Raw genomic sequence first — 21,168 nt, forward strand, 5'->3', positions numbered from 1 at the left:
TAATTTTTTACTTTAATAAATAAAAAATATGAAAAGTTTAAGAAATAAATATCAGTATATGTATACTAAACTAAATGTCCACGGTCATTAGTTTTTGTTTTTAGTTTTATTAAAGTGCAAATTACGTACTGGCCTTGAGAAGACATGAGGATTGTCAGCCACAATAATAAGTGAATTTTTCAACAATACCGAATAGAATAACTCTCTTAAAATTTTGATTTGAAGTCTTTTGGGGAATAATGAGCTTATGGGAGAGGGGCTGGTTGTCCTCCATTCACTTTTGACACTTAAAAAGAACATAAAACTTCCAACTTCCAATCAAATTAGCCCCATTCGAAACGAACTTTATACGACCAATCGTTCCATAAAAACCTTACATGCCCCGAGGCATAACTTACAACCCTTACCCCTGGGCTCTGGGGGATGTGTCCTATCTGACAGCATTGTTATATGCACTTTGGACTATTGTGAACAATATGTTACCTCAAAATTTCGTTCGAATGCGTTTGGGAAAAAGACGGTGTCAGGGAGAGGAGGCTAATTGCTCTTCACTGCTTTTGAGTCTTAAAAGGGAATTAGAACTTTAAATTTCCAATCAAATGAGCTTCCTCTAAAGTTCATATAACCACCCCTTTCTTATAAACCTTATATTCCCCCGGGTATAACTTAAAACCCTTGTCCCCAGACTCTTGGGGGTCGTGTCAACCCTAAAGACCTTGTTGTGTGATCTTTGAGCTGCTTTGGAACAAAAGGCTATCCAAAAATTTCAATAGGATGAATTTGTGGAGTAGGACGTCAGGGGAGGGGCTAGTTGCCCTCCGATCACTCTGACTTTTAAAATGGACACCAGAACTTTTAGTTTCAAATCCAACAAGCCCCCTCCGAAGCTGATACGACCACCCTTTCCATGAAACCTTACAATCCTTGTCCTGAGGGTTGTGTGAGGATTGTCATCCTCAAAGCCAAAATTACTGGACCTTTCGACTACGCTGAACAAAATGGCTATCTAAAGTCTTTATTGGATGTATTTAGGGAAATGATGGGCGTGGAGGGGGGCTGGTTGCACTCCATTCACTTTCGACTAATTAAAAAGGGCACTAGAACTAATAATTTCCAATTAGCCCTTTTCGAAGTTTCTACAACTCCTTCATTACAAAATGCCCTGGTTTAAAAAAGACACCAAAAAATAAACCAATAATAAACTGTCCCCACATGATTCAAAAGGCATAATATAAACGCAAATACTTATTCAAACTAAAAACCCTTTTAACCATTATAACAACTCACACTGTGCAGTTATGTGAGAAAAAGAGATTATGATTAGGAAAAGGCGCCAGGTGCTCACCTTACGGGAATGGGGTTAAACCACATTTTGACTAAATATTTGTTATCGTATAATGCCCTCCTATAAAGTGAGCACTTAACATCTTTTCTTCAGCATAGTCTCTTTCTCTCACAGTATTGTACATTGTGAGTTGTTATAATATTTATAAGGAACCTCAGTTCAAAAAGAGACTATACTGAGAAAAAGAATTTATATGCTCACTCTACTGTAGTGGGATTAAACCACAATTTTACTAAATATTTGTTATCTTATGTAATCACAATAAAGTGGGAAAATCGACTACGGGAGAGAAATACAGTGAAAGAATTAAAACTTCATTGAATTATAAAGAAATAAAAAGGTACTGTAAAGACTACAAGCATCTTGACCAGTTCAGGTAAAAACGAATTAAATCAGTTAAAATATTTCCAATATAATTCGATCAAAGAAACAAAAATTCTTACTTCCTAAAATTAAAAAGGAAAAAAAAGTTTTGTTAACTTGTCAATGTTTTATGAATATCTTCACAAGTTCTAGTAAAATAAACTTCCGATATCACCAAATGATAATAAAAAAAATAATAATTAAAAGACAAAGCCAGAGTTTAATCAAACAAGAAAATAGAATCACAGTTAATACAAGTATCTAGAGCAATTATTTGGTTAAAAACAAACTAATTCAGACAAAAACACTGCCGATTTAGTCTATTTTGAGCAAATATATTTCTTATTTAATCAAATAAAACGAAAAGAAGAAGACAAAAAAGTAGAATTTAATTACCGATGTTTCATAAATACTAAGGGTATCTTGACTAATTCGGGCAAAAAATTTGTCATCATGAGACCATTTAAACACTGGCCAATTAAGGCTTCCTGAATCAGCATTGAAAGAACGCTTTCTTTGTCCTGTTAAAACATCCCAGATTATGATCGATTGTGGTTCACCTTCCTTGTGATCAGAAAACGCGTTTGAAAATGACACCATATACCTAGAAGAAGAAGCAATCGAAAATGAGCCAACACTGAAAATCACTTTACTGTGATTTCATATTACTAAAAGGATTTCATTTTGCCAAAAATTTTTGAAGTCGCAAAAAACTCATATTCGGTTCGAAACATTGATTAAGGCGGTTGCAAAACTTTACAATCCTTTAAGGGAGATATACAATTGCGAACCCTAAATGGTATACTTGTCACTAGGAAAAGTCTCCAGGAAAAGAGTTGAACGTGTTACTCTTTCAACTAGATGTCAATAAGTCTTCTAGTCTCTCAATTAAATTTGTTTGCTCGATTAACGTTTATGGATTGTTAAATTCTTCCATAACTTCTTTTAATTCTATGATAATCGGTGATCTTAGCTTGCCAATCCAGTGCCATTCGATTCATATGGAGGTCTTAGAATAGTCGACTATCATAGAAGACTGTTGACTATATCATATGCAATCCTTGGATAGTAATAGCCAGATTTTTGGCGAAGAAGCGACGGTAGATGCAATGCAGTGACAAGTATACCTATATACTTCTAATACATAGAAGAAGAAGCGATAGAAAATGGGCCAACACTGGAAGACTAATGACCTTTTCACTGAAAAACTGGATTGTAAAATCGCAATCCCGAGTAAACAATAAGGGTAGCCTACAAGAGTAGGAACAAGCTGATATCAACAAAACAAACTAACAACGCCATCTAGCATTGGGTGACACTTAAAAATTTCCCAATATAACAAAAAGAGTAATTAATCTAGTTTCTGTAATTGGTAAAATTAGGGTAATAATAGGCGTTTGATCTCAGTTGCTGACAGAATAAAAAAGATTACAAAGCATGAAAAAAAGTGCAAAATACCACCAAACGCTAGATGGCGTTGGCGTTAACAATTTTTTTTACACTAGCACCACTTTCCACTCTTATATTACCCAAACACTTTGATTTTAAACTGAAAATTTTTCGTTTGACTGTTAATCTAGATTATGGAAATTCAGCATCACTCACTATTGGGATTATAAGCTCAAAATCTAAATTGTGAATTCAACAACAGCGCGCGAAAACAAGATTATTGATTGTTCATTTTGTCCAGTTGTGAGTTAGGCTGATAAAATTTGCTGTTCCGCAGGTTGTGATTCAACAATCCAATTTTATAAGCTTTCTTGTTCCACTTACAACTGCCGATCTTGTTTTAAGAATTCGGTTTGCCAGTAGGACACACTTAAAATAGTCGTTCTTTAAAAAAATAGTCGAATTTTTCCGTTCTGTCAAATAGTCATTCATTTAACTGCAAAAACTAGAAGACTCGAAACGCTGAAAAGGTTCTGACTGGTAAGCTTATAAACCCTAGCAGAAAAATAAGAAGAATGCAAAGCAGTTATTTAATAGCAATTTTTTTTTAATTATAAATTTCATGGAAGTTGAACCCCAATAGAAAGTCAACAATAAATAGAAGTATTAAAAATATCATAATAACATAAATAATAAACTTTCAAAGGAAAAATGAAATAATAGTCATGCTTTTCATTCCGAATAATATGGCTCACTGTCGACTGTCATTCATGACAATAAAATGTCGACTGCCATTCAATATGGCTCACTGTCGACTGTCAACAGCCTCGACTGTCATTATTTTTCGTTATTTACCAGATATGTCCTGTTTCTGTCTTTTTTTAATGCTTTTAGCATATTCTAGCTTTGTTTCAAGTTCAAGAATACGGGAGTCCACTTAAATTCCCATAAAAATTCACCCCCCCCCAAAATTTTTTTGCTTTCCCCAAAAAAAAACTCAGTTTCCCGCTCTAAATACACAACAATTTTCAAATCAGACGATTTTTCCCATGTTCTAGCAAATTTTTTAAAGTAATAACTTAGTATACAACTCCATATGCTGCAAATATGAGTAGAAGTGGCCCTTCTTAGCAGAATAGGACCAATAATGTTGTAGAATTATATAATTTTGTATTATTTCATTCGCTGAGATACTAGAAAAGGCAGACCACAGGATCAAAACTGCTAAAAATACAATTTTTCAGAAGGCATATATTTTTCTCCCTCCCTGCATTCCCGGTCATAGGGCCTTGGCGGGGGGGGGGGGTCATATGATGCTGAACGTGCTGTTACTGTTTACTATTGTTTGTTGACTATATATGAATAAATATCGATGTGTCTAGGTCATGTACATAAATCAAGAATAAGAGTAGTCAAAGAATAGAGTCTTATGGGACAACTATATCCTTCAAATTAGAATTACAAGACGTAGATTCCACAAGGCAGGAATTTTATCAAATACAAAAGGACTTATGTAGGATACGAAAATCAAGAATAAGAGTAGCCAATGAATAGAGCCGTGTGGGACTCCTGTATCCTTCAAAGTAGAATTACAAGACGTATGTTCCACAATGGAGGGTTTTGATCTAATACACAAGGACTTATGTAGGTTAACTAAATCAAGAATACAAATAATCCGGGTTGCAGCGGTAGCTAGCAATCTAGTAAGATACGATCACGTAATTTAGTAAGAGCTACAATAACCCAAAACCTATAAAAATAGTGTCGGATCAAAACAAGGACCGCCTTGTACGAAACCCCTACACATCAAGGAAAATATATTGACTTGAAAATGCATAATTGATGCATCATTTGTGACCTTTTTTGTCATTTACAAAAAAGTAAGAAAAGTATGCAAAATTAATCAAAGGTACCCCTGACTCTAACCCCAAACGGTCCACTCTGTCTTTTGATATGAGAAAACTTAAAAATACAACATCTACTAATTCTAATACGTGTTTACGCAATTGTTACATCATTCATGACTTCTTTTGTCATATATAAAAAAGTAAGAAAAGTATGCAAAATTAATCGAAGGTGCCCCTGACTCTAACCCCAAACAGTCCACTCTGTCTTTTGATATGAGAAAACTTAAAAAATACGACATCAACTAATTTAAAATACGTGTTTACGCAATTGATACCGAGTTTAATACACGCGTGCACCTTGGCATATTTAGTTATCCTTAAAAAAAACTGCCCTTATCAAATTACTTTTTGGTAGCACTAATTTCAAATAAACTAAATTGGACTTACTTTTCATTGGGTGAGAAATCTATCAACTGAACCATTGGGTGACTGAATCGTGCCAATTGCTTGAAATCTTCACCACCCCACAGGGCAATGCCTTTGGAATGATAAGTGGCAAAATAAGTTCCTAATGGGGACCATCGCGGGTGGGCTTCCGTCCATCTCTACAAAAAAAAAGAATACATTTTTTTTATAAACTTAACAGGAAATATGCTGTTAAGGCGTAAACTAAACAGGAAAACATTATATGTAATAGACCATAGCGGGTATACGTACCAAGCTACGTACAAAAACACCTCTCTTTTTATATGTATTTACAAACGAATAAAATAGAATTTAAAATTTTTAATGCGGCTGTGGGAATACGAAAGGCGTTAAGTGACACATCAATCAAACCGAGTTATATATCGCTTACATTAAAATCAAGCACACCTGATCGACTGGTTTAATCAGACTGCAAGTATTCCCTTTCGTTCTCTCGATATATTCTCAATTTTTTTATCCACCCAAAACCCGAATAGACCAAAAAAAGCGTTAAGTACACGGCTCTTCCACAGCCACAAAGATTGTCACATAAGGCCTACCATGAGATGACCACGAAGTTCAAGAAGTACGATTGAAGTTCAAGAGAGATATATTTTACAAAACAGTTTTTTACTTCTCCTGAGCATTTAAAAAAATATCATTTAGCGCTTTTCGTATTTCAACAGACAAATGTAGCTTACTGTATGCAATCTCTATAACAAGATATAGTCACTTTCTTTAGGCAAAAATCAGTACTCTCTTCCAAACACACAAAAACAAACTAGCTGGTTTAATGTGTTTACCAGAGAAGCTACGGGGAAAACTGGTTACACCAGTTACCCCTTTCCATAGCATCACGTGATAAGTTTTACACTATTTATTGGCTGGCTGCATCCAACCAACACTTTCGATTATATATAATAGATCTGTGTATTATTTATTCCTTTTTTTAAATTAAAGCTGTTTTTATTGTTATTCCATGTTGACGCTGTCTCTTATTTCGACCTTTTTTCTTGTTCAGATATAGTTTCGCATCTTAAATTTTAGAGTTGTTCAATGGTTCTGTGGTGGCGCAGTGGGTTTGATCTCAGCCTGGTAATACAGAACCCAGAGTTTCAACTCAGCAGCAGCAACACATCGCAGGGCTTTGAATTTGATTCCGCTGGTGAGATTATGCAGAAACGTTTACATATTAATCCAAGTAATGACAAGAAGAGTAGTTCAAGAAGAAGAACAAGAAGAAGAGTGGTTTTTGACGTATAACGCCGTTTTTGGCGAATGACAAGAAGAAGAACAAGAAGAAAAGTGGTTTTTGACGTATAATGCCGTTTTTGACGAATGACAAGAAGAACGGTCTTTGACATAAAACACGAATTTGTCTAGTGTTGGAAATTGAAGAATCTTAATGATGCAGTTCATATGAAAGAGGGATTAGATCTGAATTGCTATAAGTGCCTGAGGTTTTGCTGTAACCTTTGGTTGGTTTTGCCAACTACAACGTTGCAGGAGCAACACTTTGATTCTGTTCCTTCGCTGTAAATTAAATACCGTAGCTGACAATCCCTCAAAACTATAACAACAGTATCTCAAGAAGAATGTCTCCTTAAAAAAAAAAAAAAAAAAAAAAAAAAAAAAAAAAAAAAAAAAAAAAAAAAAAAGTCTGTGCTCTTATAACCAACTTCTTTCTATATTTCCCAAAACTCAATCAATGCAATTAGGGTCTTCAATACACCATGTACACAAGATATTGCTTGATTACTCTGCCTCAAAAAGCAAAACGTAACAAAATCTATGATCTTATTCTAAAACTGCAGTATACATAAGCTAGGGCTTTTTTAGCATTAGAACTTGGGAAAGTTTCCTAATCGACCTTAGAACTTCCAACAGGTTATACTTATGGTTCTAGTGAAAAACAGTAAATATAACTCTGATCACTGGGAAACTGATCATTAATGTTCAGTAAATTTAGGTCTCATTGTGCACTTTTTTCTGGTGCATTTGTCTAAATTTCCCTTAAATTTCCACAGGTTATACCAATGGTTCCAATAAATAGAGAGTAAACATTATTCCTCACTCTTTTATTAATGATTATTTAGGTCGAGGGTTCAAAAAGATACCACTTTCATAACCTTCTAGATTATACCGCATATTAGCTATGCGTTGCTGTGAAACCGAATTAACTTTTCTTTTTGGGAAACCTCTTACAGATCAACGCAAAATGAACTTCATTTTATACCTTCATAATGGCACAAGCCATTATGAGAAAAATTCATTTCATTCAATTCATCCAAACCATTGGAGAAAAATCCAAATTTTAGTATTTGAAATGAAACTTGGACAAGAAGAACTGAAGAATGAAAGTAAGAGCGTGTTCCTAATTTGACAAAAAAATAATAGTAGTAATTTTTTTTATTCCTCGTAAATAGAAATTAACAGCCTCTTAGTTTTAGGGCTCGACTTGGATTGACTTATTATTTATGTTGGCTATCGTTGTGAAAAAAAAAATGTATATATCTATTTTAGGATAGTCCTTGCAGACGAACACAAAATGAAGTTGCTTTTCAACTTTCATAAAGGTGCAAGCACAGAAGCTCGCAGAAAAACCCAAATTTTCCCATCTGAAATGAACCTTTGGCAAGAAGTAGAGGAACTAAAGAATCAAATTAAGAGCGTGTTCCCAACGGACAAGGTTAATAGTAGCAAACAAAATTAGATTTTTTGTTCCAGGCAAGAAGGAATTAACAGCCTCTCACAGTCTTAGGGTTCGACTTGAGTCGTATGATGGCTATTGTTGAAAAAAAAAAAAAACCCTCCTGGGAACACGCTTCAGATCAACGCAAAATGAATTTACTTTTAGATCTTCATGAAGACGCAAGTTTGTGCGAGAAAACCTAAATTTTCGCATCTGAAATGAAACTTTTACAAGAAGTAGAAGAAACTGAAGAATCAAATTAAGAGCCTGTTTCAGACGTGAAAAAATTAATTAATTGAAATTGTTAATTGGAAAATTTACAGCCTCTAATAGTTTTAGGCCTTCACTTGGACTAACGTATTATATATATTGGGTATTGTTGTGAAAAAATTCACACTATATTTTTATGATAACTCTAGCAGATTAACGCAAAATGAAGTTAGTTATAAACTTCATTAAGGTGAATGCATAGAAGTGCGCAAGAAAATCCAAATTTTAGCATCTGAAAGACTTTGACAAAAAATAGAAGAATCAATTGAAGAGGGTGTTCCCAGTGCAACAAGAAGTCAATATTATAAAATAAAAATTAAACTTTTCATTTCGTGTGAGAGCAAATTAACAGCTAGAACGATAAAAAGCTAACTTCACATAAATTTTGTACATAACATTTTGGAATACGATTAACGAGCATGTTTAGTCAATTAACTTCTGTACAATCGTCATCAAAGCAGGATAACTATTAAATGCTGGTTGGGAAGAGCTTAACAATTTCCCAAGAAGAGAGGCATTAGGCAACAAGCCGTTCCAGCATTCCAGGGAATTCCTATGAAATTTTAAGCAAATCTGAATTAAAATACAATTTCCACCGGGAATACACTCTAAAAGAAAGCAATTCAATTAAAAGAATGCTACAAATAGTTATTTAATTATCTATTATAATTGACAAATAATAATAATCTTAATAATCAACAAATAATTTGTTAAAGTGCATCAAATAGCAAAGATACCATGTTAAGATTAAGAAATTGAATCAGCTTATAAAATTATAAATTAATGAAATTAAAAGAATTAAAGAAATAATTTTCTAATTAACAATTATAATTAATGAAGAAATAATAATAATTTTGATAATTAACAAATAAAGTGCATCAAACCATAAAACAAAGTCGAATCATATAATCAGATTTATAAATTATAATGTAATCGAATCAAAAGAATATAACAAATTATTCATTAATTAACATTTGTGATTAACTAACAAATCCTAATCATTCTAAAAAGAACAAATAATTTCTTAATTTGCAACAAACCGTGAAACTACCAGATTCAAATTAAGGATCAAATAAATCTATGAATTTAAAATGTAATCAAATTGAAAGAATGACAAAAAATATTTCTTTAGCTTAGAATTAAGGTTAACTGACAAATCATAATAATTTTAATAATTAACAAATAGTTTGTTTATATGCATCAAACCACGAAAGCTAAAAAATTCAAATTAAGTAGTCAAATAAATTTATAAAATTACGACATAATCAAATTAACAGAAGGAACAAATGAATCTTCAAGAATGAAAAAAATAATTGTTTAGCTTAGAATTATGATAAGTTAATAAATAATAATAACTTCGAAAGTTAACAAATAATTTGTTAAATTGCATCAAACCTCAGAAACTACCCAATTAAAATCAAGTAATCACATAAAATTATAAGATTATCAAAATAAAAGAATGCAACATATTTTTACCTAATTAACAGTTATAATTAATTAATAAATAATAATAACTTCAAAATCAACTTATAATTTGAAAAAGGGCATCAAACCGCAAAAACTGTCATTCAAATCAAACTACAATTCAAATCAAGTAGTCAAATAAATCTATGTAATTATAAAGCAGTCCAATTAAAAAAAATGTAACAAGAATTCTTTTGTTAGCAAAAATAATTAACTAACAAATAATACGATTTAGTAATTAACAAATAATTTGAAACCTACTTGAAAGAAACTACTTTCCATCATGTTTCCATACATGTTTACTATTTTTCAATTTATCCAGTAGCTTTATTAGCATAAATGTTATTTTATAACAAATCGGAAAGAAACTTTGACAAGAAGTAGAAAAATTGAAGAATCAAAGTAAAACACAGGAATCCAAGAGATGATAAAAAAGAGAAAAACGACTGAAGATGCAATAAGAGAAAGATATTTATTATACAAAGGAACAGCATCAGTATTAACATCCACTCAAATTAGACAAAAATTGTCCGAAGGGTGGCAAGAATACACTAAAATAATACAAAACAAAATGAATAATAAAACAATGCAAATCGCACATCCTAATCGGAAGTACAAACCTTACGACTAAACAATTTCAACTTTGCTATTAAAATCATATCCCAAAAGGCCATAATTATTCATTTACAGCATCCCCCCCCCCAAAAAAAAAAGTTAAAACAGCTTGAAGATTGGAGACATAGACAGTAGAAACAAGTTACAACACAGGAATTAGTAAATACATAATCTTGGTAATTCAACGTGATATACTTATGATTCTATTAAATAAAAAGTAAGCATTACCGGCCGTTCTTGTATTAACGATGGTTCGGGTTGAGAATTCAAAAAGATGGCAGTTTTATCACCTCCTTCGTAATGTACTGCATATTGATCATATGCATCTGGTTCCAATAAATAATAGTGAAGATTTCCTTTGGACTTGTATGGATGGGGCTCTGGAGGAGTCCATTCTTCCGGTAAATTCTCATACCTTGAAAGAAAAGAAAAAAAGTGGAAAATACACTAGTAATTGTACATAAGTTACACATTAATTTTGAGAATTAACTACTGGAGGCTTAATTGGGAGAGGAAAAAATCTTTTATGGTATTTATGGGAAAAAAAGCTCCCTAGATAAAAAAAAAACAAAAACAAAAAAAAAGACAACCATTACATCGTGAATCGCCACCCTATGTTATAAGCCCTTCTATCAAACAAACACAATTTAGAAACAGTAGGGAATTTAATCCCTTCTATGAATAAAAAATAGTTCATTATATAAGGTACGTAAATCACAAGAGCTCCAAACCTTAAGAGGGGGGGGGGAGGGGGACACAAATTGAAAACTGTGCATTTTTGGGATCAAAAAGATCTAATTTTCCTTAACCTCCTCAAATCCTTTCTCCTGAATGCTGGGGTCTAAAATACAGTTTTGTTTTTAATTTCCCAGAGAAAACCCTGAAACAAGACAGCCCTGTAGCCCAAGGACACCAGCTATCTTAAAAAAAGGCCTGGGACGCAGCTATTTTGCTAACGGTCCTTAACAGTCCTTAATGAAGGTTTAAACACCAGCCCACTAGCCCCGAAAAGGGACAGCTAAACAAATCTTACACCATTCCAGTATTTTAGACATTAAGAAAAAGACACTATTAATTGCATCAAAATAACCTTTGGTGGAATTATATATATATATATATATATATATATATATATATATATATATATATATATATATATATATATATATATATATATATATATATATATATATATATATATATATATGTGTGTGTTGTTTATATATATTATACTTCGGCTTATATAGCATATATGATTGAATACTTTATGGATCACTCAAATCAACCCTAATTATCCTTGAAAAAATAGTTAAAAAGAAAGTTTAATGCCCAACGGGGAGGAGGGAGGATCAGAAATATAATCAAAACAATAATAACATATTTAAATCCAGATAAAAAGATGTCACCACCACATAGATAAAAAGATGTCACCACCACAGTTTTTCGATTTGTCTCTTTATACAAATTACGGAAGTTAATTTCACGTCCTCCTCAGTTATGGGTTACTCATAGAAGCTGCTTTTAGCTCATAAACATTTGAAATAAATATTTGATGTAGGGGTTATGTGCTGGAGTTCGAGTTTATTGTGCAAGGCAGTGTAATTCATCAAAACAGCAAAAAATTGGTAGAAAAAGAGAAGCAAAACACAAAAATATTTTCATAATAAAAATATGCAAAGTAGATGAAGAATACACGAAAATACGGAGAAAATTGCAATATTTTTAAGATGTTATATTTAAGAATTTTTAGGATTCATTTGTGAATCTGAGCTATGTTGGGCGGTAACGTTAAGCTGAGCCATATTAAGTTCAAATTGAATCACAAATTCTTAGAAAAATAATTGATAAATTTGCCAAGCCCTTGAACAGAAATACCAGCACAAAATCAGCATATATTATGTACTATTCAAGAACATTATTTGACAAACAACCAACGTTTCCAACTTTTTCTGAGCACTTGAATAAAAAAAGCACTTGAAAAAAAAAGACGAATGAAACCACCATTTCTCCTCAAACCCTAGCACAAATGATCACAGAATTTTTTAACAAACAACCAACGTTGCCATCTTTTTCTGAGCACTTGAACACAAGGTTTTACATTGTCTTAATTTTCAACAGAGAATCTAAGCAAGTAGCTAAAAAAAAACAAGTGAAACCACCATTTCTCCTCCAACCCTAGCAAAAGTAATCACAGAATTTTTTAACAAACAACCAATGTTTCCATGTTTTTCTGAGCACTTGACCGCAAGGTTTTACACTGTCTTAATTTTAAACAGAGAATCTAAGCAAGTAGCTAAAAAAAACAAGTGAAACCACCATTTCTCTTCCAACCCTAGCACAAGTGATCACAGAATTTTTTTTAGCAACAACCAACGTTTCCATCTTTTTCTGAGCACTTGACCACAAGGTTTTACACTGTCTTAATTTTCAACAGAGAATCTAAGCAAGTAGCTAAAAAAAAAAAAAAAAGGAAAAAAAGAAGAAAAAAAAAAAAAAAAAAAAAAAAAAAACAAGTGAAACCACCATTTCTCCTCCAACCCTAGCACAAGTGATCACAGAATTTTTTAACAAACAACCAACGTTTCCATCTTTTTCTGAGCACTTGACCACAAGGTTTTACACTGTCTTAATTTTTAACAGAAAATCTAAGCAAGTAGCTAAAAAAAAGTGAAACCCCCATTTCTCCTCCAACTTTAGCACAAGTGATCACATAATTTTTTAACAAACAACCAACGTTTCCATCTTTTCCTGAGCACTTGAACACAAGGGTTTACACTGTCCTAATTTTCAACAGAGAATCTAAGACCAATTTTCAATAGAGAATCACAAAAACCAAGTGAAGCCATCATTTTTCCTCCAACCCTAGCACAAGTGATAATAGAATCTTTTTTTTTTCTTTTTTTTCTACTATGAAGTTTCCTCAGAAACAGGAAAAGATATTTGATATAATTCTCCGTAATATTTGAACGGATTATATGAAAACGTGAATAAACGATAAGCACCAGAATGAATCGATATTGTACCGAAAAAAGAAAGAAAAAATCTAGTCCTCCCCAGATCCACCACTTCTGCAAGTACAGAAAAACAACGAACTATGAATAAACGCAGATGAAGAAGTGACGACAGATAACGAGAAGATCGATCAAACAGACAGCCTCGCATACCTAGATAGTATTATTAGTAAAGAGGGTGGGTGCAATGAAGACGTTAAAAGTAGAAAAGCCAAGGCCCAGGGTGTTTTTTTCAGTTGAAGAAAAGTTTTGAAGAATAGGAAGATAAGTTTGCAAACCAAAATTATAAAATTGGAAGCTACAGGGATAGCAGTGGTCAAGTACGGTTGTGAAGCATGTGTGCTCCAAAAAACACAGGATGATATTTTACAGAGATATTTACAGAGCTAGATGTTTTACATAGAAATTGCCTATGAATTGTTTTGGGTGCCGAGTGACTGACCGTATCTTAAACAGTAGGCTGTACGAAAAGTTTGGTTCAATTCCGCTTTATAGGGCTATAATAAGAAAAAGGATGAGATGGTTAGAAGTTTAACAGATGAAGCATGACAGATTACCGAAGATCGTCCTTCTCGGTCTGCCTTCTAGGCCCGAACGAAAAGCCGGTCGTCTCCAAATGGGCCTTGAAGAAGTAGCAAGGAAAAATTTAAGGGAAACGGAAACTTCTTGATAGGACGTAAAGAGGGAAGCTTTGAAAAGATTGGGATGGAGGAAAAGCATGCGTAGCTGTGCTGACCTCAGGCGGCTTGGTGCTGCAATGAGTTTCTAGTAGAAATAGTAGTAAATAAAGTAATCTCATCAGTTTCTCTGCATGCCTCGTAAAAATAGAGTCTCCGTCATGTCAAAAAATATAACATTTCTAATTACAAGAAAGAAACTGCATTTTTTTCAAAAATTATTTCTATTTTAAATATTGTGCTTTATTAATCACAAAAGACACTAGTAGTAGTGATTTTCGTTAAAATGAGCCCCCCAAACATTTCTCGATAACGTTGCAGTGCCCCACTAGCAGAGACTAAGGAAAACCTAAGGACACATAGGCTATGTGCTTCCCATACAAAAAAGTGATTTACTTGTTGTTCAATCCAGGGGACTGCTAGTTTCATCTATAGGGATTTCAGCCATGGCAATTCAAATGTTATAGTTTTTATTTCGGTCCGGTTTAGTTTCAAAATAAATAATTTCGAGTTACTATTGGTCAAGGTTCGTCCTTTACTAGGTTGCAGCTACTGCTGCAATAGTGATTCATCCGCTTTAGGGATCCCCCCTTTATTTCGAGCCCACCAAGGGTTTTGTCAATACACATCATTACGTTCCGTAGATAATCGTCAATACACACCTATTTGGCTTCCTAATATTAAGACTTGTCTTAGTTCAAAAGAAAAATATAATTTCCTAGGGTAGGTAGGTATCTTGCTCGGGTAGTGACCAAACAGCTGAACATGCTGTATTTTCAGCTATACCCCCCCCCCCTCTAGGTTTACCTGTGTCTAAATTCACCAATTGGCCTTTAATTATCAAGTATGAGCTTAAAGTTAAAATATAAGCAGACTATACGCAAAAACGAAACACTTAAATATCAAAAACTAAACGTCAGTCTGTCCATCAGCCAAAAATTTTAGTTTTTAAGGCTTCTCCATAAATTTATACATTTTCGCATAATTCACGTATTTCCTGGATATGTAGGTTTTCAAATAACAAAGCTTGCCTTAACCTATAAGTTACTGTAAAACTGGCAAAACTGAAAAAAAAACACAACAACTTACATGTCAAAATCTGAAAACAAATTTATGGTAAATGTATGGGATTTGTCCATTTTGTAAGCATTTAGTGTCTTCAAGGCTTCTTTGGCACTGTCTTCTGTGCTGTACTCAAAAAACACATATCTGCAATGGAAAACAGCTTCACTAGTTTAACTAATTGATTAATTACTGATTAAAAAGAATAAACAAATTAAAAGTTCAGTCATTTGGTGCTAAGATTCAATGGAAAAAGCATAGGTAGGTCAAAAGAGCAAAAAATGGTACTAGCATTGGAAAAACTTCACCAATGCCATCTATCGTTTCTTGGAATTTTTGTAGTGTAACTAAATTTAAATTAAAATAGAATAGTTGTGGGTATTAAGTAATGGCTAATCCTAGAAATAGCCAAGATAGATAGTCCAATTGAGTAAGAAGCAAACTTGGCATTAACACCATGATTTTGGAATTAAAATGGAATAGTTGTGGGCATCAAGCCATGGCTAATTCTAGAAAAAGCCAAGATAGATAGTTCAATTGAGTGAGAGGCCATTCTGGCAATTACCCCACAATTTTTGAATAGGGAAAAGGGCAAAGTTCAAGTTGAGGGACATCTTCTTATCCTGGAAAGTAGGCGAGTTATGTGAATGAAACTTCGTTAAAACATACTGAGGGAAGGTATAGTCAAGCTACCATCTCTATCCTTTCCTTATTTCTAGGGCATAGAAAATTGCACTGACGACAGGTTTATACTTATCTTAATTTTAACAAAATACTTTAATTTTGAATTTTCAGCCTCTTTTTGATTGGTTCTAGTTTTTGGAAATATAATTTCTATTATTTCAACAGGACTTTAATCCATATCAAGGCTATTTTCTAACTTTAATAAATAAATTTACAAATCCTAAACACCTTATAAGTTGGGATTGAGCAAAGGTATGAGGCTCAAAACAGGTTCCTTGTGCCTTATTTGAACTGTAGATCTATTTCTCATGTCTTCCCTATAGTAACCTAAAGACTGTTTGTCACCAAAGGTTAGTGCCCTCCGGAGAGGGAATGCGAGGAGGCAGGTACTGTAAAATACATTCTCAGAGAATCATTGAGGCCAATGGATTATTGGCAGGAGTTCTGGTAGAATTTTTTTTAATTAATTAAGCAAATATGAGGCAAATTATATGAGCAAATTATAAAATTATTAGAAATATGTGCAAATTAAGCAAATATGATTAAGTCAGTTATCAATTGATATAAATTTCAGGGATCCAACCCTGGAAGTTTCTTTCATCTAGCTGAACTGCTTCTCAAGATAGACAAAAACCCCTAATTTAGGATTTCACTGGTAAAATTATTTTAATCATTGTAATTTCCAAATTAGCAGAGTAATGTGTCTTATCAAAGTTTCCAGAAAAAAAATTAAAATTTTTTTCCCAGCACTAGCGTCAGTTTCCACTCTCATAGGTTGCCCATAATTTTGCGAATGATTTATATAATTAACAACGCTCCCAGAAATTATCTTCAGTAAGGGGAGAGTCACTTGTTTTATGAAAGCACTTTGAAGCTTTGTAGTATAACTTCCTAAGAAAAATAGGATCTTTATCAAATAATTAATGTTTCAAGAATTTTGACGGGAAACGGGGGAGGAATTCTACCCTTACCTTAATAAGAGAACCACTGGGAAGTTTAAAAACATAGATTAAAAAGATTGACCTCCCAGACCTGAGTTTAATGTCTGCAAAACAAAGAAATTAGTTGCACACCTTGATTCAGTCAGGTCTGTAACTGCATTACTTCTAAATAATAATTGGTGGAAACCTAAGGACAACACATTTAAGTTTTTCTTAAAGTCTCATCCAAGGATTATACCTCACTAGATTACCCAAAATTTGATCTTAATTAAGTTTTCAACTATCACCTAGCATATCCTCATCGATAGATCATTGTAAACATAGTTTTTAACCCCCTCCCCCACAATCCATCCCTTATCAACTTCAACCCTTAATCTACATGCAGCAGTTACAAGCCAAGTTATGTTGATGTAACTCAAAGTAGCTATTTCTGTTTGACGAGTTATGCGTTTTCAGAAAGCACATTTGGTAAGGGTTAAGAAATATTTCATTGCAGTTCCCTAGATCCCCTATTTATTTGCAACTAGCTGTGAAAACCTAAGTTTGTTAACAAAATTAATATAACAAAAATAGTGCTATTTAAGTGTTACTAAAATTGTATTATTTTATGTAATTAAATCAATCTTTCCAGAGGGGAATGCATTAAATAGTCCTTTCCCCTAACTTCAATCATTTTATGTTGGAATATGATGATATTTTACTGACTGTTAAAACTAAAAATTAAGACATAAAAGGACGAGTTCGAACTGAGGAAGGGTTGAGTTAATTCTGATGGAAGGATGGAGAGCAGACTTAGTTTTCACGGAGGAATGAGTTTGCTTTGATGCAGTGACGAGTCCCTCTTTCGTTTTATCTTTTCCCAGTCCCTTAGTCAGAACAACAGAAACTAGAAAAAAATCGTTGATATAAAGGAAAAGTAATGGTTAGCAAAAGAGAGAAAAATGAAGGAAAGAGACATACACAAAAGAGATGAAAGGAGGAAATACAAAGTAGAAACAACATAATTTATAAATAAGCAGTCCATTGAAGGGACGAGATTGAACTGAGGAAGGGTTGAGTTGATTTTGATGGAGGGATGGAGAGCAGACTTAGTTTCAATAGAGGAATGAGTTTGCTTTGATGCAGTGACAAATCACGCTTTCTCTTTATCTATCCCTCAGTTTCTTGTCCCTTGGTCTTAAAACGAAAGAAAACATTGATATAAATTAGCTGTCACTTTCCAGTGAGAGAGCTAAGTGCTTTGCTAACATTTAAAATTAAGCTTTAAGACATGACTTGTCTTTGTCAAGCTTCTAGATCCAACCTTATATCCTGACAATAACATTCCTAATTAATACTAAAACTTTGGAAGCTAAGCCCCCCCCTGGTTTAAAGAACTCTTGGATTCCTAGCAAGTCTTTTCTTATTTCCATGAAGTACAGAATAGTTTATCCACAGCATCTCCCTGTCAGATACTTCCCATCCTTCGCTTTGTCTATCCCTCAGTTTTTGTCCCTTGGCCTAAAAACAAAAGAAAACATTGATACAAATCAACTGTCACTTTCCAATGAGAGAACTAGGTGCTTTGTTTACATTTAAAATTAATCTTTAAGACACGACTTATCTTGTCAAGCTTCTAGATCCACCCTTGTATCCTGACAATAACATTCCTAATAAATACTAAAGCTATTGAAGTTGTACCACTCCCCCTTGTTTAAAGAACTCTTGGATTCCTAGCAAGTGTCTTTTCTTATTTCAAAGAACTGCAAAATATTGTATTGTTTTTACACTGCGTCTTCCTGTCATATAGATCCCATCCTACAAGATTTGTTGAATATTGCATTAGAACGTAAGAAGACCAGCTCTTACAAAATAGCTGGCCTTGTTATTTTTGACCTTATTTGACCCTTTTAAAGTAATTTAGTTACTTTATTTGAATTGGGCATATTCTAAACAAACGAACAAGAAAAAAAATGAAACAGATGATAAAGAATCTAGAGTCAAAGGGAGGTTGGGATGGGGGAGCCCCTCCTGACTATTCTGGTACATTTCTTTCATAGTTTCTTGACCTTTTTCGAGTAGGCTGAATTCGAGGTAAAGCAAATTTGATTAAATGAAAGCTTAAGTCTTATTTTATAGTCTATTTCTTTGTTTCTTTTTTTTACCTGGTTATTCGTTTTTTTTTGTTTTTTTTTTTTTTGAAAAGAGGTAGAGATTTGGAACAAAACAAGAAAGAAAAAAGCAAAGCAAGTTTGACAAAACAAAACTTGGTCTTACTTTATACTCTTTTTCTTTGCTTTTTTATATCAGATTATTTAGTCTTTTAATTTAAAAAGCAGCAAATTTGAAAAAAACAAGTTTGTTACACTGTTTGTTTGTAACACTCTTTTTTATCTGTTTATTTAGTTATTTTCCATTTGAAAAGAGGCAAATTTGAGAAAAATATAAAAAAGAGAGAAAAAAAGAGTAAAATATATAAAACAGACAGTAAAAATTTATTGACTGGGAAAAGGGGGAGGAGGGGGACACAGGTTCAAAGCTTCTGTGACCATTCAAAAACTAGAGCATTCTGTGCTTCATATTTTAGTTTTTATCTCCTTATCAAGCTTATGAACTTATTGCAAGAAAAAGATCAAGATATTTTCAATCCAAACCAGAAAGAAGAAGGGCAAATGATCTGAAGTTCAGGATACATGCCTTGATTGTCCACAGTTTATCAACCAACTTTTTCTTGGGTATATTTTAATCAATAAATTAAAAGAGAAGGGAATAAAGTAATGATACCACAAAAAGAGAAAAAGAAGAAACAAATAGAGATAGACACAAAACAAGAAAAAAGGAACAACAGAAACTAGAAAAAAACATTGATATAGGGGAAAAGTAATGGATAGCAAAGAGAGAAAAATGAAGGAAAGAGACATACACAAAAGAGAGCAAAAGGAGGAAATACAAAGTTGAAACAACATAATTTATAAATAAGCAATCCATTGAAGAACTGAACTTACCCTTTAGTACACCCATCTTCATTCTTAGGATAATATTCACTGATTATGTCACCAAAACGTCCAAAAATTTTCTTAATTACATTCTGGAGCTTTTCAAAACGTTCAGGGCCCACTTGTGGAATACCATCCACAACAAGAACACTTTCGAACTGATCATTCTCTTGAGGTCTCTCTGCTAATAGCTCAGGGATGAGCTCTGCAAAGATTAAGAAGTTAACACAGACACAAAAGATAACAATTCTTCACTTCTATAAAGTGGGCTTCAATTCTACTGATTGTTAGACTTAAACTTGAAAATTGTTCAATTTTCAAGCAGAAAATCTGTAATTGACCAATCAGAGTCTCAAGATTTAAAGCATTAATTTTTTGAGACAAGAAAAATTGGAATAGCAGTTTTTCTATCTATACCAAACAACTATAGATATATAGCTATTAGCATAATATACTATAGCAATATAGTTATTACATTTTAGAAATGTCTATAGAATAAGTATAAAAATTTTGAATTTTTGTTGATAGTAGTTGATAGTAGGTGTATTAGTAATCTAGGGCTCTCATGCTTGTTGAACTTCATAATATAATTCCCATCAAGATCCCACCACGTTTTGAGGTTTTTTGTATTTTTTTTTATTTAGCCCACACTGGCTTATGACTGAAAAAGAGGGGATATGGCTACAGCAGTCAAGATGCTCAACTCTGAAAAGCTTATCCCAAAGTATGTCCAAAAGGATTTGATCAAACCCTTTTCAAGAAGCATACCAACTCAAGGTTGCACAGCAAATTCTTTCCCAATCATGTGGTGAGTCTATGGAGCTTGTTAGACCAGGATACAGTCTCTTTTGTCAGTATTGAGGCATTCAAATCATCAATTGACAAGTAACAGTGTAACAAGCCCTTGCAAATAGTTTGGGACTAACTTGATCATCTTATTGTTGACAAGTGCGATTTAAAGTATTTTTAAGGTAATACACACATATATGACATAACAAATTCATACAATAAATCAATATTTGCAGATATAATCTCACCTAGAAGTAGGATGAGTAGTTAGCAATGAGAATAGCTAGGTGTATAGTGTTCTTTTTATTCTAGAGAAGGGGCCTAAAATAACAAAAAAGAATGCAATTTTAGACCTAAAAATCCTTAATATTTCTATGGATTATCAAGGGAGGGGATGACTTCCCCTGTTTACAGGTATGGGGCAACACAATACAAATCACAGAGGGAAAGAGTTTAATATTAACAAAAAAGAAAAAAAAAATGGTTTCTCACATTTTTGGTTTAGTTTTATCAACAACCTTTCCCCAAATTTTGGGTGAAGCTATTGTGCAATAATACTTTATTAAGGGTAATCCTTCT

At 33.0% G+C, this 21,168-nt stretch overlaps 1 protein-coding gene across 1 annotated transcript in view; it reads right to left on the reverse strand.

Moving 5' to 3' along the window:
• Positions 1–21,168, reverse strand: part of LOC136029279 (eukaryotic translation initiation factor 3 subunit B-like) — a 46,000-nt gene that overhangs the window by 20,687 nt on the left and 4,145 nt on the right. The window contains exons 2-6 of the mRNA XM_065707531.1: positions 19,810–20,005; positions 15,228–15,347; positions 10,679–10,865; positions 5,392–5,549; positions 2,105–2,312 (exon numbers count right to left, since the gene is read on the reverse strand). Coding sequence (XP_065563603.1) covers positions 2,105–2,312; positions 5,392–5,549; positions 10,679–10,865; positions 15,228–15,347; positions 19,810–20,005 — 869 coding nt within the window. The remainder of the gene's footprint in view (positions 1–2,104; positions 2,313–5,391; positions 5,550–10,678; positions 10,866–15,227; positions 15,348–19,809; positions 20,006–21,168) is intronic.

Source organism: Artemia franciscana, chromosome 7 (genome assembly GCF_032884065.1).
Source record: "Artemia franciscana chromosome 7, ASM3288406v1, whole genome shotgun sequence".
NCBI classification, from domain to species: Eukaryota; Metazoa; Arthropoda; class Branchiopoda; order Anostraca; family Artemiidae; genus Artemia; species Artemia franciscana.